The sequence below is a fragment of the Protopterus annectens genome, chromosome 6.part0, assembly GCF_019279795.1.
Source record: "Protopterus annectens isolate FY-2018-M chromosome 6.part0, PAN1.0, whole genome shotgun sequence".
NCBI classification, from domain to species: Eukaryota; Metazoa; Chordata; order Ceratodontiformes; family Protopteridae; genus Protopterus; species Protopterus annectens.
The window spans coordinates 1,210,622,407-1,210,650,176 of NC_056737.1; the positions used below are offsets into that span (position 1 = coordinate 1,210,622,407).

Here is a 27,770-nt window from a genome sequence, read left to right on the forward strand (position 1 = left end):
AGTTGTTTTATCTGTTACTATATTCACTTATTCTAATATAATTGGTTTAGATTTTGATTTCCATTTTTTAATAATTGTTTTTTTTTTGTAGCTACCATAATTAGACACAGCAAGGCCTTAACATTTCTAGGCAATTCTGATTCTGTATCATAGCTCACAAAAGTCATCACCCTCATCACACTAATCTGCCCACTCAGCCTTTCCAACAGTGCATCCCACAGGGAATCCTTAAAGTCTGGCAACCCAACGTAGTCCTAGAAAATATGTTCCCAAGTATCTCGTTCTTCAACAACACACCTCCAACATTTGCTGTCTACCTGAGAAAAAAAATTCCCTGGAGACTACTTTGGGTATAAAAATATCTATGCAAACATTTCCAAGCAAAAATCCTAAATCTTCTAGATTTTGTTGCACATTTGGGAGGCATACATACATTCTCTGATTGTTTCTTTGTGATTTGCTTATGCAGTCTCTCTTCCCAATCCTTTCTGACCTCCTCTGATTGATTCTTATAGTTATCATGCAATATTTTATATGCTTTACTAATTATTCCTTTTTTAATGGCAGCTTCTGTTCTAGATTCGACTGAAAACCCTTACAATGCTGCTCTTTTGTTTAGGACACCCTATTTCTTTCTCTTTGCCTGTACTTTGATATCAGTCCTTAATTTACAAAACTGCCAGTAGCTAATCAGCTGGATAGAAAAAGCAGTACTCATCTATTTTAAATGTAATGGCAAATTCAGAAAACAAATATATCTGCTGGAATTTCCATATAAATTAATTGCATAACAAAAGGAAAAAAGTAATGAAAATCTGGAAGAAATTCACACCCACCTACCCCAAGATCCCACTGAAATGTGCCAGCAAGGAACATCAATATCAGAAAACGTAAAACAGAATACGACTGCAAGGTTGCCTCATATAGCAATAGAAACTTCAAATATTTCCTCAGCTATATCAGACAATTAAGTAATAATGTCCAGCACTAAATTGAGCTTATGTATGTGATCCCAAGCATATAGCCACTATATTAGCAGACAAATTTTGTGTTAACTTTACCCCATCTACCCACATTGTTGCCCCCACTCAAACTGAAAATTTTGTCTCCCCTGAAATCACCTTGAAATAAGTCTTTGAATCATTGTTAAGGACTAAACATAATACTTCTATGGGGCCAGACAACATATCAGGCTGCATTTCCAAATGTGCCAGGTATGTACTATATAAACATCTACTTCAATTGTTCAACCTCAGGCTACAGGGCTTGTACCCGATACCTGGACAATGGCCTCTGTGACTCCCCTACACAAGGCTGGCCCCTTTACACACCCAGGTTATTTTGGGACCATCAACCTCCCCAGTTTTATATGCAGAGAACATATCATAGGAAAAGTCATTTACATAGACACAGACAGTTTAACTGAACTAGGCCACAGACAGTTTGGATTTGTAAAGAACAGTTCCTGCCACCTGAACCCGGTAAACTTCTTTGAAAAAAAGTAAAAGACACTGTGGACAGTGGTCACTCTGTGCACATTGTTCACCCTGACCTGATCAAAGCTTTTGATACTATTCCTTATGCTGGGATTATTAATTTAAACCCCTATGATGTCCACTGGGTTACAAGTGGATACATTTCTAACCATAGTAATTAAAGGGACTTCAACTATCCTAACAGATTAACAGGACTCTTCATATACTCCATAGCTTATCATCTGCTCTGAAGTGACCTGTGCCCAGCTCTTTTCAGGCCACAAAAGGCCCAATGTCTTCACAAAACCAGTACCTTTTCCAAACACCTGCACTAGACACCTAAACCTAGAATAAAACATTAAACTGCCTGCTTGGAGGGATAGATTCCTAACAGATTATTTTCAGACCATGGAATAAAGTATATCAATAGGTTAAACTAAGTGTTACTTTGACTACCATTAATGCTACTCTAGATGACTTGATTGGCAGACACAGACTTACACCAGGCTTATAATATAAGGCCCTGCTCGATTTGGTAAGAAAGAAGTATTAGGTGCTTGACAAGGGCAGCCAGAACTTTTAAGTTTTTCTACTTAAAGTTGTATATAGCTAAGCATCTTATGGCCCCTGTCATTGATTACAAAGTATTCTTCCTATGTTTCTGTGTTCCTATTGAGTAAAATAAATGTTCAAAAAAGAAATGCCTCCAGAAACTAGTACTTCTTTATTAAGTCAAACCTTTTCTGTCAGATCATGCATGTAAGGCCATAGCTCAGATCTATCTACTCACTAGTTCCCTATAAGCGGCATCAGTTTTGACTAACCCATAGTCCTCTCAGCTGGCCAGATTATGTCATCTTATTATAAAATTGCAAAGTTTGTAATTAACCACATTAATCAAACACACTAAAGTCTGGCACTCAAGTCCATTACCTGCCTGGAGCTACCTAATCTGTTAGTTGAAGCTCTCACATTAACACTGTTCATAGCATCCTCTGTAGACCAGACAGATGCCCTCCCACCAGCCAGTAAGTTATTTATTTATTTAGTTTTATTTAGCATTTGTTTACTGGGAAAGCCCGGCTGGTCATCAATGCCCCTTTTCAATGGAGGTCTGGGGAGAAAAGTTCCAGCAATGAATTTATAGATAATATAAGAAACAAGCAGTAAGAGACAGTAAGGCAGTTTTAAGTGTGTGTGTGCAGTTAAGAGGTATGCAGAGTACACAGATCCTATGAATCTGGACTTCGAAGAAATACACAACAGAAGACATACTGACTGGGTATGCATAAAATGAAACTATGCAAAGATTAGGGTGGAGATTGTGCTACCATGGAGTGGTTTGGGAAGGGCAGGGAGTGGAGTATGAAGGGAGGGTAATGTGGTGTGAAGGGTGGAGAGTGGAATGTGAAGAGCGGGGAGTGGGGTGGGAAGGGTGGGAAGTGGGGTGTGAAAGGTGGAGAGTTGGGTGCGAAGGGCAGGGAGAGGGGTGTGAAGGGTGGTTAGTGGTATGTGAAGGGTTGAGAGTGGGGTGTGAAGGGCAGAAAGTGGGGTTTGAAGGGTGAGGAGTGGGGTGTGAAGGGTTGAGAGCGGAGTGTGAAAGGCATGGAGTGGAGTGTGAAGGGTGGGAAGTGGAGTGTGAAGGGTCGAGAGTTGGAGGGTGAACAGCAGGGAGTGGGGTGTGAAGGGTGGAGAGTGGGGTGTGAAGAGTGGGGAGTGGGGTAGGAAGGGTGGGAAGTGGGGTGTGAAAGGTGGAGAGTTGGGTGTGAAGGGTGGGAAGTAGAGTGTGAAGGGTCGAGAGTTGGAGGGTGAACAGCAGGGAGTAGGGTGTGAAGGGCAGGAAGTAGGGTGTGAAGGGTGGAGAGTGGAGTGTGAAGAGCGGGGAGTGGGGTAGGAAAGGTGGGAAGTGGGGTGTGAAAGGTGGAGAGTTGGGTGTGAAGGGTGTGAAGTGGGGTGTGAAAGTTGGGTAGTGGGCTGTGAAGGGTCGAGAGTGGGGTGTGAAGGGCAGAAAGTGGAGTGTGAATGGTGAGGAGTGGGGTGTGAAGGGGAGAGCGGAGTGTGAAAGGCATAGAGTGGAGTGTGATGGGTCGAGAGTGGTGGTGTGAAGAGCAGGGAGTGGGGTGTGAAGGGCAGGAAGTGGGGTGTGAAGGAAGGGGAGTCGGGTGTGAAGGGTCGAGAGTGGGGTGTGAAAGGCATGGAGTGGGGTGTGAAGGGCGGGGAGTGGGGTGGGTGCATTTATCCAGTTGATGGACACAGGCTTAGCCAGTCAGTATTAACCATTTTTTTTAGTTTTGATTTGAAAGCAGTTGCTCCAGTTTTTTGAAATTAAGTTGAGTAAAGGTGGTTGCCTGCAGCATTTGTTTGATTTGGGTATGGTGAGCAGGGCTTTGTCCATGGAACAAAGGCGATTGTTATGACAGTACTGTTGGATGATGTGATGCAAGTTTGGGTGTTTGTCATAGATCAATGTTATATACTAGGCTAACGACGAACAAGGTAGCCATGCAATCCAAACCAATTATGTCCCTACGTATCATGGCCATTTGTTAATTAGGAAGTTTCTAGAGGTTATGTGGCAGGGGGGGGGGGGGTTGGTGAGTATATCAGTTTGTGGATTGTTACCAACTGAGAATGTGTAGGTATGTGTGTTGGAGTTCTAGCCATTATAGCTACTTAAGTGCAATGCAATGGTGGGTGCTGTAAGATTGATTGACAGCAAACTTGATGTTATTATAGCACTGTTAGATTTTTGAGGACTGAGTAGAGAGTAGGTTAGTGAATGGGGGAGGCACAGACTAAGGTCAGAAGAGGGTATGCCCTAGTAATATTTACCCTTGCTGAGTCTGAGAGGGAGGGTTTATTTTTGTACAGAGCACCTAATTTCTGGTGACCGTTTTGTGGTGTTTGAAGAATGTGTTGGTTGAATGTCACATGTTCATCTATTGTGATGCCTAATAGTTTGGAATAAGGCATTAGCTAAATTTTGATACTGTTTTTTGATCTTATTGAGAAAGGGGACATTTAGAAGGAGAACTATTTAGGAGTGAATAGCATTACTTTAGTTGTTTTTTTTATTGTTAAGATTTAAGAAGAGATTGGGATCATCATGCCAGTTTTGAACAGATAGGAAGGACTTCTGAGTTAATTCTTGGAATTAGTACAATATCTTTGTAGCACAGATTAACGTGGAGTCATCTGTGTACTGTATAATTTAAGTGTGGTTGGTAGCTGTGGGCAGTTCATTAATGAATAGGTGAAAAAGTATGGGACCTAAAATGGAACCTTGGGGGATAACTGTGGAGATGGGTTGGAAGGGTGAAAATTCATGTTGCCATTTAATGACTTGCTGTGTTTTATATGTAGGTAGCTGTGGAACCCATTTAGTGTGGACTTTGTTAGACCTTATAGAGGATTACATTATCCGATAGCTTTTGATGACATATGCTACCGAAAGCTTTTGATAGGCCTAGGGTAAAAGTAAATACCAAGCTACCCAGCTTTCTGTATTGATTCACTGTTTCAGTAAACCTTAGTAGCACAGAGGTTTGGGCAGAAACCACGATGATTTGGGAGAGTATATTATTGTCAGATATGTTTGCTGAGAACTATTCATGTATGCATTTCTCTTGGATTTTGAGTAGAGGTGAAGGTATAGCTATCAGTCTATATTTACTTAGGCCAGTGGATGGCCCTTTTTTATGTAATGGTCCAATAAAGAATTTTTCCACAATTATGGAAGTGGTTAATGAGGATAGATGTAGGCTAAGCAATGGATTTGGCTACAATGTTAAGATATTTTGTGGAGCGGTTATCTGGAGCTATGGTGGTAGGTTTTTAATTTGGTTGGGTGATTTTAAATGACTAAGGTTGGTACTGGTTTGAGAGGAAAGGGGGGCTGTGGGTGTTAGTTTGGGAGGTAGGGTGGAGTGGATTGATTTGTCTGTGTTTTACAAGGGAAGTGGTTGCCTGAATGAAGTGTTTGTTGAACAGACTGGCTATGCCCTCATGGTTTGGAATATAGTTGGGGCTGCCTAGATAATTTTAACAGGGTTTAAGAGATCATTTATTGAGGTCCAGGAGAGTTTAGCGTTATGTTCGTTTATGTCTTCATATGCGATTTAGTATATTTTCTTGTCACTTTCTGGTATTTTTTTTTTTTTTTTGCTAAGTTCCTTAGATGTCTGTAGGGTTTGAAGTTTTGGGGGTTTATTTTAGAGCCATATTTTTCCAAATCGTATTTATTGTTTTCATGACTACCTTAGTGTTTTTCCTTAGCTGTGGTGCAGGTTTGGCTTTTACTCTTTTTGATCTGATGGGGGGGCAGCTGCTTAAGATATTTAACAAGGTTATGTTCAGTCTATCAACAATATCAGCTAGTGGAAGATTTCTTTAATGTGCTGCAGCTGTACGTGGCTAGGAATTTTTGTAGTATCGAGATGGATGCTAGAGGGATTTCTGCCTTTTTGTAGTGATGTCTGTAGGGTTACGCTTGCTGTATCTGATAAGATATGTAGGAAGGTAGTCAATTATTGTTTGAGGTAATGTGGCATAGGAAGATAGATTTTTGGGTAAGGGTGATAAGAACCAACCTAATGTAGATTTCCTTGATGTTGTAACTTTGTTGAATCAAGCTGGGGAGTTTACTAATTGTATAAATGTATACAGCTGTTTATTGTTAGCTCGATTGTGTGTAGTTAAAGTAAGCCAGTCTATATTTATGCCCCCCATAATGATTGCCTTAAGTTCTACATGGTGGGAGAACCAGTATTGTATGTTTTCAAGAGTAGAGATGTTATTACCTGGTGGAATATATAATCCAGCTATGACTAATGACTTATAATTGTTGATTTTGAGAGACGAGGCCATTAGTTCTGACTTATTGAAAGTTAGGTTTATGAAATAGAATAGTGTTTTCTTCAGGATATTTATAAATATTAATGCTAATCCACTTGCTTTTCATATTTTTTCTGTCTAACATGTGTATGTTGAAATATGGGAACAGAATATGCTCATCTTCTGTGACTGGTTTTAGACAGGTTGCTGTGGTGATCAAGATATCAGGAGGGTGTATAGTCATCTGATTATATATTTTTGAGAGTATATATCAGATTTTTAAATTTATTTATCCTATGTTGACCAGGTTAGTCCCTCTAAGCTAGTGAGTGGCTTCTTTTCAGGGGGACCTGAGGTGGTATTTATACCACTAGTGAAAATTTGTCCAGGGCATCAGGGGAAATTCCCCTACTTGTCACTGTTGTGAGTGGTATCCATTTTGCATGACCATTTACTGTTTCCCATCCAGGTGTGCAGGTGGTCTAGAGAAACAGAGAGGCAAATGCAGAGAAAAGGAAATAATGGAGTGGAGAGGAGAAATGGAGGAGAAAGCCACGGATTCTGAGGAGATGTTTCAAAAAAATCTGTTTGGTGGAGATGAGTTGGCAAATGGTAGATGTATAATTACAATCCTCCAGTCAGAAGGATTACAGGATGATTTACTTTAAAGAAATAGTGTGCAGAGTGACTCAGGAAATGATGCAGCTGTTTCCTGGGGGCACATTATGGAGAAAATACAAAAGGACGATGCAGAGACAATCCTGAAAACTAGTGGTGAAATGGAAATGAAAAAATGTGCAGAGAAGTAAAAGAAGGCAGAAGGGGGTAGCAGAAAAGGTGGCAGAAGAAAATGAAAAACAGAAATATGTGGTAAGGATTCAAAGTAAAGAAGACAAAGAAATCAACAGGTATGAAGTGTGGGGCAATTTAATTGCTCCTTTGGGTGTAAAAGCACATGAGGTTAGAGCACTTATTCTTATCAACAGAGACATTTTGTGACATTTTATTTCAGACTATATTTTCAATGGAAAATCTTCTTGGAGAATATGAAAAAAGAAAGACTGTAACCGATGGAATCTTCATGTAATAAAAGCATTTAACAGGGAAACTAAAAAGAAAATTCACATACAATTTCTACCAATGGTGGAAAGAAAGACTTTGAAAGGACATAGAAGTAATGGACATTGCAAAAGGGGTTTGTAGACTGGTGGAAGGAATTATAGTAGTGTGTTAACAGTAGAAAGAACAAAAATTATACATATGCCAAGCATGATAAATGTGGAAGGGAAAAGGGGTGTTGTAAAATACTGTGGACAACCCAAAACATTTTTTTTTTGTGAAAAAGAAAGACATTTGATAAGTAATTCTGATTAATGAAAATGTTATATTTGTGGGGAGATGGGAAATGATCCAAAAATGTGAACTGGAATGTTATAAATGTGGACATTTATTTACCATTTGTTTACTGGGAAAGTCTGACTGGAACAAAGCCTATTTCCAGCAGAGGCTTGGAGAGAAATGTTCCAGACGCATGTCTTTGGAATGTGGGAGGAAACTAGAGCATCAAGAGGCGACCCACACAAATGCAGGGAGAACATACAGACTCTACACAGAAGGCACCCCTGCTGAGAATTGAACCAGGGAGCCTCTTATTGTGAGCTGACATTGCTAACTGCTGCACCGCCATGCTGCCCATTTTGGCTGGATTGTAAAAATGAAAATGCGAGTAAGGAAAAAGAAAGGGAATAAATGTGTGAAGTAGTAGAAATAAAAGAAAAATTAGATGAGAAAAAATAATAAAGAAGACACAGAAGAAAGCTCTGAAATAAGTGATGAAGACGGTATAAATTGTGAGATACTATAAGGAAAAAAATTCTTTAGGTAAAAGGGTGAAAGACAGAAAAAGAAGAACAGTCTAAGAAAGGTAGCTTAGCAATTATCTCTGAGCTAGTGACACCATCCTCTAAAGAAAAGGGAAAATGAAAATTTTAGAGTGCTTTCTGTAAATGTGAATAGTGCTGAAAATATAGTTCATAGGTTCAAAGGTAGGTTCTAGGCTATCTGCCCGAAGGCATTTATAAGCCTGGCCAGAATGTGTTGGCTTTTGCTGCCCCCTTAGATTAGTTCCCTGTGCCTCTGTCCAGCAGAACCACTAAATTGATCCCTGAGGTAAACTTTCTGTTTCCCATCCACTCGTCAAGGTTTCTCTTGAAGAGTGTTAGCGAGGAGCTCTGCCTAATGTAGATTGGGATCTTGTTCCAAAGCATGGGAAGTCTCTGGGATAGGAATCTATCCCTCCAGCACGTCCTATTTATTGTTGTGGTGAGGTTTAGATCCCTAGAGTGTGTGACTCGAGGGGATAAGGTTTTCTTTAGGTGGAGCATGTCCATCAATTCTGGGTTGGACATGGCCTTGTATGTCAGGAAGAGATCACCTCTGCGTAGGCGGTATGCAACCAAGTACAGCTGGAGTTTCTTCAGTCGAGCTGCATAGGGCATCTGTTTGAGACCAGTGATCCTCTTGGTGAGATACTTCTGTGGTCTTTCCAGCTGTTGCAGGTGTCTTGTAAGGTACATCCCAAATGGGGCATTGTACTCTATGATGGGTCTGATGAGTGATGAGTAGAGGGGCACAATGACCTCTTTTGATCTGGATGTGAACCCTTTTGTGATTAGGTGGGCCATGTAGAAGGATTTTCTAACCTCTTTGGCAATGTGATTATCAAAGGTGAGATTACTATCTATTTGGGTCCCCAGATCCCTTATTATGTCTTCCGTAATTAGGGGACTACTACCTATGTGGTAGTTTGTAGGTACTTTGTTTTTTCCAAAGGGGATGACTATGCACTTTTTGGCATTTAGCTTGAGGCCATGATTTTGACACCAGGTATCCATCTCAGTGAGATCCTTTTGGAGGGTGTCTGTGTCAGCCGGAGAGTCAATTATAGCCCCTAGTTTGCAGTCGTCTGCGAACTTGGTCAGCCATATTCCTCCTGTGCTTGCCTGTACCTCTGAGAAGTATATGCCGAACAGGAGGGGTCCTAGGACTGAGTCCTGGGGAATGCCACTTGTAACCGGTTTAGAGTCGGACCTAGCTCCTGCAACTCTTACCATGTGGGTTCTGTCCATGAGCCAGTTGGCAACCCATCTTGTGATGAAGGGGTTTATGTTCAGCCTGGTGAGCTTGTCTATAATACCTGAATGGGGAATAGTGTTGAAGCCCTTAGCATGGTCTAGATAGGCTGTGTGTACCACCTTTCCTTCATCTATAGCCTTGGTGTCTGTCTCTAAGAAGTCCACCAGGTTTAGAAGGCATGATCTGCCCTTAACAAAGTTGAATTGGGTAGGGTCCAGTGTTTGGAGGTTCCCAATGTCTCTGTTAATGAGTTCCATGATGATGCGCTCCATAGCCTTGCAGACCAAGTCAGTCAGGCTTATAGGGCAATAGTTCCCAGTGTCTTTTGTGGCTCCTCCTTTGTGGAGTGGAATAACCTTTGCTGTGCACCACACTATGGGTATGTAGCCTGTGGAGAGGCTGAGTTTGAACAGTGTGTTTAGGTGAGGGGTTAGTTCGTCTTTGAGCTCATGTAGGATGTGGCTTGGGACACCGTCCGGTCTCATTGATGCTGTGTTTTTGGCTTTTGAGAGGGCTGTTTTAACCTGAGAGTCTGTGATTTCAGGGACTCTACTCTACATTCTTCTGGTGTGGTTATGGGCCCTTTTTGGGGTGCGAGGGGAGTGAAGTTTGCACTGAACCTGTCTACCAGGATGTTGGTGATATCGGTCGGTTCAGTGTATTTTGTGCCATTCTGCACTAACTCTGAGCAGATCTGAGCATTGCCACTTAGATTCTTGACATAGCTAAAGAATGCCTTGTGGTTATCTTTGGAGTCCTTGGCAATGTTTCTTTCAAAGCTCGCCTTGGATGATTTTATGAGGGATCGTAGTTTCTTGCTGATACTGATCAGGGATGTTTTCCCTTCTTGGGATTTTACTCTTTTCTGTACTAGTTTCCTCCTTCTATTGTATAGCTTGTTTATGGCAGGAGTCCACCAGACTGGTTTCCTTTTCTTGGAGGAGTGAGTCTAGGTTTTGCTTGGGATGGCACGATCCATGTATTCTTCTAGGTGCTCATAGAATGCATTAGTAAAGGATTTTGCAGCTTGGACAGTGTTATCCTTCAGCATGGGGGCTTTGAAACTTTCCACCTCGGTCTTAAGTAACATGAAGTTTGCTTTTGAAAAGTTTTTCATGGTGGTTTTCTTGTCCGGGGGTGGGGGCGGAATATGGATATCCAAAGTGATTTGTTTATGGTCAGATCTAACCAGTGAGGGGTTGACCTCCGGTGTGGAACACCAGTCGCCCATGTTGGTGATGACCAGGTCCAATATGTTGTCGCCTCTGGTGGGAGTGTTGACCTGTTGAACCAGGGTGTTTGAGTTTATAAATTCTAGGAAATGTTGGGCAAGGGAGTTAGTACTTGGGTAGTTATTCCAGTTAATGTTTGGATAATTGAAATCACCCAATATTTGGTAGGACCTTTATGTTTCCCAGTGTTTCCAGAAATGCAGAATGGGAGTCCTGGGACATGATGGGTGATCTGTAGCAAGCTACAATTTGAATTGCAGTGTTGCCCATTGTTAGTTGCATGTGGATGATCTCTGAAGCATTGTGCTGCGCCACTAACCTGGAGATGTGGGTATCCTTGATGAATATGGATACACCCCCACCTTTTGTATTTCGGTTTGGGTTCTGTGGCCGAAATGTATGGTATGAGTTGTAGCTTGATAGTGCTGGGGTGCTCTCTGGAGCCTTAAACCAGGTTTCTGTTACTGCACATATATCGATTTTTTTCCATACTGAGGAGTGCCTCGAGTGCGTGCATTTTGAGGTTTAGACTTCTGGTATTGAGTAGCATTACTCTCAGTTTTTTGTTACTTGTGCTATTTACAGCGGTGGGTTTGTCTTTTGAGCCTTGCCTAAAAAAGGCACTATGGGGGTGGCAAGAGCCTTGGCCAGTATTCGAAAGCCTAAGGGTGACAGGTGCAAGCCATCTCTAGCGAAGCAGCGTGGCTTGTCGAGCATGTCATACCAGGTGAACAGACGCTGGATCCCCTTTGAATGACACCAGAAACTTAGCTAATTGTTGAAATCAAGAATTTTTTCTTTATACCGTGGTATCATTCTTGGTGAGGGCAGGATGCTGCTCAGGGTCAGGGTCATACCGGACTGGGCTACGTGATCAGAGATCTCTTCCATGTCTCTTTTCATGTAGTCCAGGGAGGTATGGTTCATGTCATTCACACCAACATGGACAATGACAGAGTCATATTTGTACTTGTTCTCGAGTGACCTGAGTGCTTGTATTATGTGGCGGATTCTGGCACCCAACAGAGAGCTAACAGTAACCTTCTCCTTGTTCAACCTACTGAGTGGGACATCAGTGAGCCTGACTATAGAGTCACCTATTACTAGTGTGTTGGGTATGTTATTTTGCCTTAAGGGCTGTGATTGCATGGCACACTGGTTTTGTGAAGTATGCATTTTATGGTTTGTGTTGGGGGGGTGGAGTTTGCTTGGATGTTTGCTTTGGCGGTCTCTGTTGGTTTTGCAGATTTTTATTTAGAGCCTCCGAGTATGTTTTCATGTATTTATGTGTGTTTTTTGCTGGTGCTGGTTTAATGGGTCTATGTGAGACTTGTGGTGTGATGCAAGTATTTCCCTTCTCCTCTTGACTGTCTGATCCAGTCTTGGGTTAAGAGAGCTTAGCCTCCAGTTTGGCTGTATAATTGCATCTGTCGCATGTATTAGTGTTTGGTGGTAGGAGGAGGGGTTATCTGTGTACATGAGGCAGTTGTAACATTGCCTCAAAATGCCCAGATTCACCAGTTGGACTGGAAAGTACACCTGAAACTGCCCTTTGGACATGCCTGGGTAGGTACAGTGAACTGTTTTACTGGATGGCTGGTAAGGTTGAATAGAGAGCCTTGTCCTTCTGTACAGTACAGGAGGGTCTAGTGCTAGGGTTTATAAGTGTTTGCTATACGTTTTGAGCAAGTGCCAGGCTGAGAAATGAATGACTTGAGTGCTTAAGTTGAAAGTTTGTCTAGTTCCAAGGGAAATATTGAAGAGGAGACTTTGTGGAGCCAGGAATAGTTTTTCCCTAGCTAACCAACCGGGCAAATACGGTATTTATAGCAGGAAAATGAAAGAAATAAAAATTACCACAAAATGGTCAATAAACTACTAATTTCTGGGCTTAAACCACTGCTCCAGGGACAGATAGGCTGCTCAAAGCTCCCCTCTCTCATAGGTGAATAGAGAAACTTCCTTCTATTCAAGTAAAGTACGGGCAAACACATAGATTTGTAACACAGCCCTGAATTCAGCATTAACCTGAATCCTGGATCCCCTTAGTGAGGTATTTTTGTGCTCTTTCTAGTTGTTGCAATTGTCTAGTGAGGTACATGCTGAATAGGGCATTGTACTCGATAATTGGTCTAATGAGGGAAGAGTAGAGTCAGACAATGACCTCTTTCTTCCTGGAGTCAAAACCCTTTGTAATGTCATGTGCCACATAGAAGGATTTTCTGACCACAGTGGCAATGTGATTATCAAAGGATAGGTTGCTATCCACTTGTGTTCCTAGATCTCTTATGACAACTTCAGTGTTCAGTGAATTACCATCGATGTGGTAGTTCATGGGTACCGTGTTCTTCCCAAAGGGAAATATGATGCGTTTTTTGGCGCTGAGCTTGAGGCCATGGTTCTGACACCAGTCATTGGTTTCCGTGAGGCCTTTCTGTAGAATGTCAACATCATTTCGGGAGCTAATAATAGCTTCCAGTTTGCAGTCATCGGCGAACTTGGCCAGCCATAGTCCCTTGGTTTTGACCTGGACTTCAGCAAAGTAGATGCCAAACAGGAGAAGACCCAAGAATGAACCCTGTGGGACTCCACTCATGACTGGTCGGTAGTCAGACTTGGAGTCCGCTACTTTCCCTGTGCGATTTCTATCAGTGAGCCAGTTTGTGACCCAGCTTGTGACACAGGGATTGAGGCCTAATTTAGTGAGTTTATCTATGATTCCTGACTGAAGAATTATACCGAAGGCCTTGGCCAGATCAAGCTAGGCTGTGTGTACTACCTTGCCTTCATCCACAGCTCTGGTGACAGACTCAAAGAAGTCTACCAGGTTGAGCAGACAAGATCTGCCATTAACAAATGCGAACTGCATAGGGGTCTAGAGTCTGGAGATTCCCTATGCCCATGTTTATTAGGTCCATGATGATGCGCTCCATAGCCTTGTATACCAGACTTATCAGGCTAATGGGGTGGTAGCTCCCAGGGTCCGTAGTCGCACCCCTTTGTGGAGTTGGATTACTGTAGTAGTGTGCCATTTGGCCGGGACAAAGCCAGAAATGAGGCCATGATTGAACAGGGTGCTCAGGTGTGGTACCAGTTCATTTTGCAATTCATGTAGAACACAGCCCAGGATGCCAGGTCCCATGGAAGCTCTATTCTTGGCCTTGGCCAGTGCAATTTTAACCTGTGCAGCTCTAATATTGGGTACTTCACATTCCTCAGGTATTGTGATTGGCCCTTTAGGGGTGAGAGGGGGGGTAAAGTTGGCACTGAATCTGTCAGCCAGTATATTTGCAATGTCTGTTGGCTCAGTATATGAATTACCATTGTGTAGCAGCTCTGAGCAAATCTGAGCATTGCCTTGTAGATTTTTGGCATACATATAGAAGGCTTTGCGGTTGCCTTAAGTATCTGTTGCTATTTTGTTTTTGTAGCTAGCTTTGGTGGATTTGATGAGGGATCTCAGCTTTTTGTTAAGGCTGGCAAGGGAGTTTTTCCTGTTGTGGGACTTTGCATTGTTCTGCAACAGTTTCTTCCTTCTGTTGTACAGTTTGTTTATGGCAGGGGACCACCAGATTGGTTCCTTTTTTTGGAGGAGATCATCTTGGTTCTATTGGGGATGGTACATTACATGCATTTGTGTACGTGTTCGTACAGTGCATTGGAGTATGATTCTGCCACATTGCATTTATTCTCCATTTGCATGGGCGATGTAAAGTTAGCCACCTCAATTTTTAGAAGCCCAAAGTTGGCTTTGGAAAAGTTTTTTACTATGGTAGATATATATATATATATATATATAAATATATAGATATATATAGATAGATATAGACAGATAGATATTATAGCTGACAAGAGTGAACGTTCACCTGAGTGAACATTTTTTGCTACTGTAAAAAAAAAGTTAATGCTAATGTGAGAGAACATTCTGTTAAATGGAGTTTCTGCCATCAGCCTTTTGTATTGAATCATTAACCCACTGTTGTGCGATCTCGGAGTCAGCATATATAAGTAGCGGAGGGGGGTGCGGGGGGAGGAGCTTGCCACCCGCAAAAAATAGTTTTCATTTTTTTATCTTCAATCATTTTAGAGTATGATATAAAATGATCTCTTTATCTGTGTTCGCTCTTATGAATATTTGCCATTTGTTGATACACTTGGGTGTGTGTGTGTGTGTGTGTGTGTGTGTGTGTGTGTGTGTGTGTGTGTGTGTGTGTGTGTGTATTTACATGTGTACTTAAAACAGACAGTCATATAGTGTGTAAAATGTTGCAATGTTTAGTTTTAACTATTTGTATAGCATTTTGTCATTTTGCATTCTGTAATTAGCCAAGATATGTGAATGGATGATAAAGTTTGTCAGAAAAATGTCTTCCAAATGTACCATTGCATTTAAAACCTGCAGTGCACAGCATTAATAATAAAAACATTTTTGAACTCTCTTGCCATTCATTATATAATGACAGATAATGCTAGTAAACTGCCTGTGAAAGAAGCTTTAGTAAATCAGCCCTTGGCTCTTGTCTGATGTCTTAGCTAGATGGACCTTTAGCTTTTGTCTTGTAAATCTCCATGCTGACTGATTAAATAGCAGATCAATTACTTGTGTTAGGATGATGTCATAACAGAAGCTTCCATTTGCTCTAGATTCTTGAAGGGTGCTCAACCTTCCCCAGCAGGAATACAGTAACATTCTTTCTTCCTCGCATTCATTACAACTTGTCCTACCCCTGCTGATCTGCTATTCATGTGGGAAGTGCACAAAGGCTATATTACCAAGTTGCGTTTCAGCATGCGATGCTTCCCTCCCCTTTCCTTTCCTTCTCATCCTCATCAGCTTTCGTCAGATTTGACTGCAGGAACATTTTTTATTCAGATCCCATCTGCTTGAGTGTTTAAGTTTTTCTTACAGTGTGCTGACTGAAAGCTTCAATGCATAAAGAGATACGAAAGGGGAGGTAGGATGAACGGAGCAGCACGGTGCCAGCTCTAAGTGTAAGCAGGCTTTTTTTTTTTTTTTTTGTGGAAAAAAGGTAGCAGGTGATTGGGTAAATGCAGCGATGACAAGCAGCTACAGAGTCAGGAAACTGTTGAAATCAGGCAGCTCACCCTAATTACTTCAGCTGAGCTTACTGCCGCTCAGGGTTGGCTTTTTCACAGCTGAAACCAGAAGTAGCTGTTATTCAGATACATACATAAATACATATCATCTTTGCATAATGATGTGTACTCAGTCCTACATCAGCTGCAAAACTAGTCCAAATATGCAAGTTACCATAGCTCCATTCCTGCAGGTAAGCAGTTAAGCTTATTGAAAACTCCAGTAATGAAATTATACCTGAAAAGGAAGATATTTTGCTTAAACTTGAAATTACTTTGAAAATATGCCAAATGTTGTGATGTCTTAATTTGAAATCATGAAACAGTCAAGCCATTAAAATGCCACTATAAATTATTTTAATATAGCATTCTTATTTCCTTGGTTGTGTTGAGGTATAAATTGCCATTATAAATCCATTATGTTTTGCTTCATATAAATAGCAGTACTTTTTTTGAGCTTTTGAAACAGACTACACTTTCATACTCTAATCTTTTTTACATTTGCAGGTAATTAAAGTGCATAGTGAAGATGATACCTGCAGAGCCCTTGAGGTTTCTAGTGATGTAACAGCCAGGGACGTGTGCCAGCTACTTGTCCTTAAGAATCAGTGTACCACTGACAACAGCTGGACTCTCTTCGAACAGTACCCTAGCATTGGTTTGGGTAAGAAACTATTCCATTTCTAAGTACAGAAAAGTTATAAAGCAGTCATGACTTTTTACTCGGTTGACTTATTGCCTTTTTATTAGGTGTGATTACTAGTTATCAGTTAAAGTGGAATGGAAAAATACAGCATAGTTTATACTAAAATTTGTAGCAAAATGTTGCTTGGCTTGGATGTAAAAATGGACAAAAATGAGCAACAGAATCAGCAACAAAGAGTCTCAGAAACTGCTTTATGAAATAATATATTCAACTGATTTTCTGTAATACTTCAGCATAAAGTATTTCATTATTATGGTATTATAATAACATTCAGGAACCTTTTTATGCCTAATCTAAGAAAATGATTTATTATCAATAGAAGCTGCTGCCGTTGTATTGTGCCTAGATTAAATAGGCACAGCAGGAAGTTCTGTCACAGCAAAAGCCCAACAATGCAGTCTTCATTAAATTATCTCTCTATTATATGATATACTTGAAGGCTGAATGGCATATCATTCTCTCTCTCTCTCTCTCTCTCTCTCTCTCTCTCTCTCTCTCTCTGCTGCTGAGCTATTTTTAAATGACATCATTCTAAATCAGAGTATGGAGAGCAGGCCGCATTATAAAACAGCTGTTTCCCAATTTAATGAACAATTTTGGATTTAAAAAAGGAATAACACATTTCAGCTGATTGTTATTACCTCTGTTACTCATAAATGTTTTGCTGACCAAGCCTGTGCTGCAAACCAAAAGCAAAATCTTCAGACTAAGAATTAGCCTGGTATATATAGTTAATGTAGGTTTGATTCCCACATACTTTATTTTATACAATGTGTAACTGAAAAAGATTTAACCTGCCTAAGGCTAGTGTTGCTCATAGCAACAGACTCTTATGTCTAGATAGCCAATGCTAAGAAAAAACTAATACACCAGACACCTGCAAACAGAATAAAATGATATAAATAGATTGTCTTTATTCTGCAGTATAAACCACAGTATTAAAATATTTTCTACAAGAATCAGTTTATAGGCTGTATACAGCTAATATATATATATATATATATATATATATATCTATATATATATATATATATATATATATATATATATATATATATATTATAATAATAATTTATATTCACATTATATATATGTGACATGCTTTACTTTATATATGTTTTTATCTGACTTTTTAAGTTAGGATTAGAACACTATTTTGCTTGATTAATCAATTAAGCAATTAATTAAGTAGTTATATTGTTTAATGGCTAGTATTTAAATGTGGTTGATACAATGAGTTTTTGAAATCTGAAAAAGCATGCCTGTGAAGCATGTGAAAGCGTGTATTCTGTTTCAGTCTAATATTAAACACTGGTTTTATCATATCGTGGTGGTTGCGTCCAGTTTTTATCCTGAATATATATATATATATATATATATATATATATATATACACACACACACACACGCATATTTTCTTTACATAGTTTAAGATATTAGATATGCCATGCATGGATATTAAATATAACATGCTTGAGAGAGACGCAGTGAGAGTTTCCATTATTTGCATAATAATAAATAAATAAATACATAAATAAAAAAAACGCAGTGAATTTTGGGTTGCAGTCTGAACCTGTAATCTGCCATTTACAAAAATATGTTTTTTTCTTCCACAGTGGCCTTCAAATTAGTTTCTGCATTGTTCTGAATTGCCTTTTCTTGACCACTGCCACCAGAGACTGATATAACAAACATTGGCTAAAAGATGGCCGTACTTAGATATTATCATTAATATTAATTTGCGGTTGAGCCATTGATTCATATGTTATGGGCCTCACCGTCACTTAGCTTGTATATGTGTAATGGCATTTTCTTACATGCTTTCACGTGGCTTTGTCATTTTTCATATGATGCCATCTTGTAGCGTTTTGCTTTTACTGGACTGCTTGTGTGTCATCACGTGCAATATGAACTTTCACAGCAGTCTGTCATCCTATGGAATCTGTCAATTTAATTTCTCCAAATGCTTGTTATTTTACATACCTTGATGGGAATGGACCTGATTCCTAAGTCACAGCATAATTAAAATTCATGAAACCTGTAGTGTTTCATTCTTTGATGTTAGACAAGGTGGCTCACCTTAGCATATGCAATGTACTCAGAAATGCCTCCTTCTGTAGTTTTTATGGGGTTCCATGTACTGGTAGCATATTTAAGTACGATTGCAAATTCTTTTTTTATAAGACCTGTTGCTCTTACTACTATTGGAACTGTTTGGGTATCTTTCTTCCACATTGCTCTCATTTCTGCATGCAAATTATACATAGAGACACAATGTTTTAAAAATAACAGGATTTACATTATACAATTAAGAACATCTGATTTCCAATCAGTCAGTCCAACCCCTTCAACCACTCACAGTGTAGCCATAGTGTATGCGATGTTAAGTGAGTTCCGGTTGTGTGTGGTGTTGATATACAGCTGTATTTATGCCAGTCTTTATCTAAAAACAAGTCATTGGTCACAGTGAAACAACAAATACATGAACGGTAAGGCCATAAGCACAATGAAGATCCTATAATGTCCAAATCAGTTTATCCAATTATTTATCCAGTGGTTCTATCCCGATGACACCAAAGCCAACTATTGATTATGATGTCACTGTTTTGAAGGTTCTCTTTTAAAAAACATATATTTTGTACAGTTCAGATTTAACATAGGACCTCATGTCAGAAAATCTGTATGCTTTAAACTATCAGTAGTTCTTAACCTAATACACCCTGATTAATCGAAATAAAAATATTCCGATCTTAAAAGAGAATGATGGCATTAGACTTGTTCTAAAGTGTGCAGTCATATTTGGTTTTGTATACTCTAGGTGTATTTTGCTGGCTTGCACCTGCTATGGAGTAGAAATTGTTTTCACAGTAAGATTGCTGAAAAGAGTAAGGAGGTTTCTACTTAACTCACCTCTTGCACATTTTCAGAATTAATACGTGTAAGGGAATGGAATACAGGGATTTTGCCTTACTTTAAACATTGCATTGTTATTTTATTTTTTTTCTACAGATCACAATTTAATATAAGCATTAACAGAATGGGTTCTTATAAAATTTATTTTCATTAAACACACACACACAATAACACTACTTACCTTTACTCCCAGGTCACAGGCTTCACTCAAAGCCATCTTGGCAATCTTCCTTTCCAGTAACACTCAGATAAAGGTACCCAAAAAAGGTACTGTTGCTAATCATAGATTTCTTGAAATTTAATGTACACATTACAAACAAGAAATGTTATAGAAATCTAGAAGTGTTATCAATGATCTCATCAGGAAAACTACTTCTGTACCTTTCTCCTTCCATGCCTCTTATATGCTGCCCCAATATTCATCAACCTCCAAGGTAAAGTCAAACTTAAACTAGAACAATGCTACAAAAAAATATTAAAATTCAACAATAACGAACCACATAGGTCTCACCACAGCACACCCCTTAGAAACTTCATCTGGCTGGAGATGCGGCAATACCTGAAGTACTCAAAATTAGTTACTGCCCATAACGTCATACACATTTGTGTCATTTGTCATATCCTAAAACAATAACCTCCATGTGTAACAGTCCCCTTTCTGATCACCAACTTCTCCTCAAATAACTACAGTAATAATTACTTCATAGGTGTGTACTAGGCTAATGGCCCTGAAGCCTTTACAAGTCTAGCCCATAGAAGTGCCCTGGCATTGTGCCGCCTGACCTAAGTTCCCAGTGCCTCTATCAAGTGGAGCCACTGGAGTGATCCCTGGGGTGAACTTTCTATTTCCCATCCTCTCATCAAGATTTCTCTTGAAGAGGGCCAGTGAGGTGGTCTGCTTGACTTGTATGGGAAGTCTATTCCAGAGCATGGGTAGTCTCTGGGTTATGAACCTGTCCCTCCACCATGTTCTGTTGATTGTGGTAATGAGGTTGATGTCTCTGGAGTATGTGGTGCAGAGGGATTGAGATTTCTTTAGATGTAGCATTTCTAACAGAGCTGGGTCAGACATAGTTTTGTAAGTCAAGCAGAGATCGTCTCTTAGTAGATGATATGAGACAGAGAATAGCTGGAGTTTGTTGAGTCTGTCCATGTAGGACATGTGTTTAAGGCCTAGGATCCTCTTCATGAGATACTTTGGTGGCCTTTCCAGCTGTTGCATGTGTCTAGTAAGGTACATGCCAAATGGGACATTATACTAGATGATTGGCCTAATGAGGGAAGAGTAGAGAAAGATGATGACCTCAGACATTATTCACAATGCCACATAATGTTGGAGACACTGCAGACATCATTAACAATGCCCAAATTGATACACAGAATAACACTACTCTACACAAATAATTAGTAACAATCTAAAGACATTGTTCACAATGCACCTTGATGTTTGATACACAGAGAAGCACTGTTCTACACTGGCAGTAACACTTTTGCAGACATTATAGGTTCACAGGTTCATAGGCGTGTACTAGGCTAACGAGCACAGGGGTGTTTTTAAGCCTAGGCATGTATCCCAAATCTCTTTACAAGTTCTGATACCCTTGATAAGTGTAAGCATGGGCCTAGGAGATGAAAGATTTACAAGCAGAGGCCTGGGAGACGAAACATTTACAGGTTATGTGTGCCCATTAGAGACATAGGTGCCAAACCAGGGATGAATTTCCAGTTTTTCATCCAATTGTCCAAGTTACACTTGAATTGGGTTAGGGAGGAACCCTGCTTTACATGAGTGTGGACCCTATTCCAGAGAAGGGATAGTCTCTGGGATACATACTTGTCTCTCAAGCGCAATGTGCATAATGTTTGATACACAGAATAACACTGCTATACACTAATAATTAGTAACACTCTAAAGACATTGTTCACAATGCAGCATGATGTTTGATACACAGAATAACACTGTTCTACAGAAATAATAAGTGGAATTCTATATTTATTATTCAGAATGCAGCATGATGTTTGATAAAGGAAATAACATGGCTGTACATTAATAACTGGTAACATTCTACAGACATTATTCACAATGCATCATGATGTTGGATGCACAGAAAAGCACTGTTCTACACTAAAAATGAGTAACACTTTTGCAAACATTATTCAAAATGCCCCAAGAAATTTCATACACATAATAACACTGTTCTACACTAATAATCAGTAACGCTCTATATTTATTATTCACAATGCAACATGAAATTTGCTGCACAGAAAACACCACTGTATATTAATAAGTAAAGTCTGTAGACATGGTGTTGGATATACAAAATAACAATGTCCTACACTAATAACTAGTTCATAGATTTATAGGTGGTGTACTAGGCTAATGACCACAAGGCCTTTTTAAGCTTAGCCATGCATCCCAAATCTCTGACAAGTTCTGGTACCCTAGAAAAGTGTAAACAGGGGCTCAGGAGATGAGACATTTATAAACAGTGGCCTGGAAGATGAACTATTTACATCCTGCCTGTGTCCATTAAAAACATAGATGTCAAATCAGGGATGAATTTTCTGTTCTCCATCCAACTGTCCAAGTTGCACTTGAATTGGGTTAGGGAGGAACTCTGCTTCACATGGATGGGGAGCCTGTTCCAGAGATAGGGTAGTCTCTAAGATACATACCTGTTTCTTGACAAGGTGCTATTTATATCACAGGCAAGTTTTAAGCCTTCAGAATGAGTAATTGTGGTGCTCTTTGTTTTGTGGATATGCAGGAACTACATCAGGGTAAGATCTGACAATGCTTTGCATGCCAGGTATAGATCTCCCCTCAACAGCCTGTTGGATTTAGAATACAGGGATGGGGCCTTGAGGTGGTCTGCACAGGACATGCTGTTTATCCCTTGTATTCATTTAGTGAGGAAAGTTTGTAGACATTCCTATTGTTGGATATTCCTGGTTTGGGTACATACCAAAAGGGATAATGTATTCAATGATGAGTCTGATAAATGCCGAATACAGTGGACCAACAATCTCCTTGGATCTAGATGCCATATCTTTGTTTATAAGTTACACAAAATAGAATGATTACCTCAATAGTGTAAACATGTGATGGTCAAAAACTAGATTACTATCTATGTGTATATATCCCCAAGCCCCTGACTACTGGGTCAGCTCTTAGGCGTGTGTTGTCAATAGAGTTACCAGGGGTGGATGACTTCCTGAGGATACTATTATGCATTTCTTGGTATTTAGTTTTAGTCCATGGCTCTCACACCAGTTATTCGTCTGTGTCAGCTTTTCCTGGAGAGTATTTGTATTGGCTGGAGATTCTATGACTGGACGTAATTTGCAATCATCTGCAAATTTAGTCAGTCAGTGGCCATTGACATTGGCCTTGACTTCAGAGAAGTTCCAAAACGATGCAGTCCTGAGAAAGAACCCTGAGGGTCTCTGCTTGTGAGAGGCCTCTTTGTACAGGAGGACTCCTAATTCTGTCTTCCTGGATCCTGTCTGTGATCCAGTTAGCTATCCATCTGGCCAGGTCAAGGTAGGCAGTGTGAACCATTTTGCCCTCATCAATTACTTTGGTAACCTCCTCAAAGAAGTCCACCAAACTGAGTAGGCATGACCTGCCCTTGAGGAAATCAAATTGGGTTGGGCCCAGTGTCTAGAGGTTTCCTATATCATTATTGATCATTTCCATGATATTTCTTTCCATTGCTTTGCATATGAGACTAGTGAGACTTATGAGTATGTGGTTTTCAGGGTCTGTAGATATCCTATCTTTTTGCATAGGGATGACTGTTGCTGTTCTCCATTTCTGAGGTGCAAACCCTGTATGGAGGCTACAGTTAAAAAGCAATTCACAGGTCCTGAAAGTTAATGTTTTATGCTATTCAGAAACCATTCTGGGATATTGTCTGGGTCCACTGATACAGTGTTCTTGGTCTTAGAGAGAGCATTAATAATCAGCTCTACATAAAATTGTGTATCGCCTTTGAGGCTGTGAATGTAGCTAAAGAATGCCTTGTGGTTGTCTTTGGCCTGAGAGGCCAGATTTCCCTTAAATTTGGCTTTGATAGAATTTATTTCTCCTCTGAGTTATTTGTTTAGTTTGATGAGAGTCCTTTTATCCTGATGGGTGTTACAACTCCTAATTTTATCCATGATTTTCTTCCTTCTGTTATACAGCTTATTGGTGTTGTGATTCCACCAGGGGGGCTTGTTTTTTGAGTTAGTTCTTTACTTCTTCCTGGTGGGTATGGCTTCCTCTATACAGCTATTAACATGTATGTATAGGATTTCTGTGAGCAGTTCTGTGTAGGCAGCAGGGTTTTCAGGGTTTATGGGGGCTTGAAATTTTGCCAGGTTATCACTTAATAGTAGGACTTAAGTCTTAGAGTAGCTCCTCAGCATTCCAGGTTTTACTGATACTTCAAAAGAGACCATTTTCTGGTCTGAACTTACCAGAGACGACATTACACTAGATGCTGTGCAGCACTGTCCCTTATTAGTGAGGACCAGATCCAGTCTGGTTGCACCTCTGGTTGGTGTATTGACAGTCTGCTCCAGGCAGTTTGTGTTTAAAAAAATCCAAGAATCTCTGTGCCTATATGTTTGATGTTGTATATAATTTCCAGTTAATAGTGGGGTGATTAAAGAAACCCTTGAGTATGGTATTGAGTTGGATGGGGAGTGTTTCCAATAAACTTAAATACATGTTATGGATTTCTTGGGTCATACCTTGCAAGGAAGTGTCATGGGATTTGATGGTGATTTGAAAGTGTAGAAACTCAAGTGCATTGTCCTGCTTGATCAGCCTTGAGGTATATTTATTTTATATGTAAACTGAGACACCTCCACCTTTAGTCTCTGCCTGTGTAGCGGCTGGTCTAAATGTGTGGAAGGCATTATATATAGCCTTGCACTGCTGGTGTGGTGTCCATGACGTTAAACCATGTCTCATTGACCACATAGATGTCAGCCTTCTCTATGGTGAGGAGAGCTTACAGGGAGTGGAGTTTTTGTTTATTCCTAGAACTTGGCAATAAGGCCATTAGATGTTTTGATTTGTTATGTCAAAAGTACATTCAGTTTGTTATTGCTTAAAAAAGGCACTATGGGGGAAGGCAATGTTTTAATATTCGAAAGCCTAGCAGTGAAATGTACAGACCGTCCCTGGCATAGAAGCATGGTCTATTGGCCTTCTGAGTTGATTTTGACAAATATTGCACCCCCTTAGAATAACATGGAAACTAAGCTGATTATTAAAGTCAAGCATCTTCTGTTCATATTGTGGCATCATCCTTGGAGAAGGTAGAATGCTGCTCAGTGCTAGTTTCATACCAGCCTGGAAAACATATTCCAAGAGCTGCATGATGTCTCTCTTCATATACTCTAGGGAAGTATGTATCAGGTCATTCACACACGTATGGGCTATGACTGGTACTTGTATTCCAGTGACCTGAGTGCATGCATAATGTGTTGGATTCTGGCCCCTGATAAGCAACTGAACATGATTTTCTCCTTACTCAGCCTGGTGAGAGGAACACAAGTGTGTCTCACAATGGATTCTCCAATGACTAGAATGTTGGATTGTGTTGGCTTGGCTTATAGGCTTAGAAGTAGAGGCTCCATGAGATGTGGCAGTATTTGCTGATGTAGGTGCTGCTTTGAAAGAGTGCATTTGGGGTTGATGTGGGTATTTGTTTTGTATACCTCCACCTTTAGTCCCTGTCTGTGCAGCAGCTGGTCTAAATGTGTGGAAGGCATTATATCTCACATACCATAGCAGTTTGTTTGAGAATTAACTAGTTGCCATTATGCATGAGGGAATTTCTACTTTGCCTCAAGATGCCCGTATCTACTAAGCTGGAAATGGAGATAGTGAGAAAGGTCGTATCCATGGCAACAGACCTCTCATTAATTAGATGGTTGCAGTGAGAATATGAAGTAATGTCAGCAGTATCTGGTTCGCAACCATGGGGCAGTACTTTTCACTGCAAACTAGTTGCTTTGTGTGCAACTAGGTATTGTTGAAATTTCAAGGGTGCTTCTAAAGCAAGCGGTTTTAACTCAAGGTTTCTGTGACTATACAAGGCACTGTTAAACACATGAGGGAAAACTAATAAGTAGACGCTGATGATTTATGAGTGAAGTATTTAGGGAGATATTCTGAAGTTAAAGTTAGACAGAGGCAAATCAAGCAGTACTTGCAGAAAATAAATAATTAGCTTTGTCAAGAATGATGAAAAGAGGGGATTTGCTTGATTGGCTACTGCCTGACTACTACTAATGCTGGTCTCACCACAGCTTCATGCTGCTTGGATACGATTCCCCTTTTCTTCTTCTCTCACCAGAAGCAAAGCAGTAGCACCAATCCAAAGATGAGCAGCAGGTTACAGGCTCTTTTGTGATCAACAGTCTTGCCCCAGATGATGCAAGGCTCTGTAGGCTTGTTGTAGCCTTTTCCTGGTAGATGCCTTGAATAGCAACCAGACCAATCAGGAAGTTCCAAAACAGAAACTCACTGCCCAGTCAGAAGCAGTCATGAATCAGTGCACTCTGCTCCTTCTCTCACCAGGAGCAAAATATAAGCACAAATTCCAAGCTGGCACCTATGAAGCAGTTATCAGTCTTTTTGCTGATCAGCAGACTCCAGGAAATAATGTCCCTATGCTCCTTCTCTCGTAAGAAGCCAAACAGAAGAACTAATCCCATGATGACTACTGAGATGTGGAATGTGTGCTCTCCAATAATTGGTGGTCTTGAACTGGATGTTGCAGATTTTAAAGGTGAGACAGAAAAACATTGGTTAATATCCTAAGAGTTGCAGGGTACACTAAACAATTAGATATGAAAGAGGGGGTAACGTAAGCTTTAGATATTTGAGTAGAAAGCCCAAATTTTACAAGAGCAAGATAGATTGGAAAGGAGAAGGCACTTTGTTCTCTCTATGGAGTACGGTGGGATGGCCAGTAAATTAAATAGCTGAAGGGAATTGACTTCACAAAATGATAATTTTGTGCTTTCTCACAATAACCAATGAAAGAAGAGAAGGAAGGAAGGAATGTTTTGTTAAATTAACATAAGTGACAGGCAAGTAGAAAGACAGTTGGGATTAAAAACACAACGTCACCAGGGTTAGAGGGAGGGGAGAAATGTCATTTCTATGTGACTCACAAGAGACACAGCCGTGGTCTATTTCTAGTTTAAATATGCAATTAAAAGACGTATACAAGTAAAATACAGTGTAATGAAAATGAGCTACAATATACAAAATAGAAGAAGGCAATGAAGCAATACAAAATGCAAGAAAGCAAAACACAAACTTTTCCCTTATAGCAATCTTTGGCAGAGTCTGAGTGAGCTTTTCCTATAAAGCCTTGAAATGTTTTATTTTATCCTTTAAAAAGACAGTTTAGTTCCTAGCTCTACTCTTAGTTCACAGTAATTAACCTTAACTGACTTCTAATTTCTTTGTGACTCACGAGAGACACAGGTGTAGTTTCTTTCCTAGTTTAGATATGCAATTAAAAGCAGAATACAAGTAAAACACAGTGTAAAGGAAATAAAGTACAATCTACAAAACAGAAGGCAATGAAGTAATACAAAATACAAGAAAGCAAAAGCACTCTAACCTTTCTCTCACAGCAATGTATGGTAGAGTTTGAGTGAGCTTTTCCAGCAAAGATTAGCACTCTACAGGCATTACTCACAATGAACCATGATGTCTCATACACATAACACCACTGCTCTGAAGTAATAATTAGTAACACACTATATTTATTATTTGCAATGCACTATGATATTTGATACTCAGAATAACACTGTTCTATACTAGTAGTAAGACTCTACCTGCACTACTCACAAAGTACCTTGATGTTTGATATACAGAATAACATTGTTCTACACTAATAATTAAAAACAGTCTATATTTATTATTCAGAATGCACCATGATGTTTGATATACAGAATAACACTGTTCTGCACTAATAATTAGTAACACACTATATTAATTATTCGCAATGCACCATGATGTTTGCTACTCAGTATAAGGCTGCCCTACACTAATAATTAGTAACACTCTATAGACATTATTCACAATGCACCAAGATGTTTCATATACACAACAGCACTGTAATAATTTGTAACACTGTACAGACATTACTCACAATGCCTGATGATGTTTATTACACAGAATAACACTATTCTACATTAATAACTAATAACACTCTATAGACAATATTCTCAATTCCCCATGTTATCTGATACATGGAATAACATTGTTCTACATTAATAATTAAAACACTCTATAGACATTATTTCCAAGGCAGAGCAACTCAGAGTGATGTTTTCTACACAGAATAACAATGTCCTACA

The 27,770-nt window shown here is 39.8% G+C and overlaps 1 protein-coding gene across 2 annotated transcripts in view; it reads left to right on the forward strand.

Annotated features, from left to right (window-relative positions):
• The window catches only part of GRB14 (growth factor receptor bound protein 14), a 1,680,298-nt gene that overhangs the window by 798,195 nt on the left and 854,333 nt on the right, over nt 1–27,770 (forward strand). Inside the window, exons 1-2 of one of the 2 annotated variants that reach the window (XM_044074832.1) lie at nt 15,701–15,966; nt 16,280–16,436. In XM_044074832.1, coding sequence (XP_043930767.1) covers nt 15,892–15,966; nt 16,280–16,436 — 232 coding nt within the window. In that variant the 5' untranslated portion in view covers nt 15,701–15,891. Of the gene's footprint in view, nt 1–15,700; nt 15,967–16,279; nt 16,437–27,770 lie in introns of those variants that run through there. The other variant, XM_044074833.1, reaches the window with a different exon arrangement.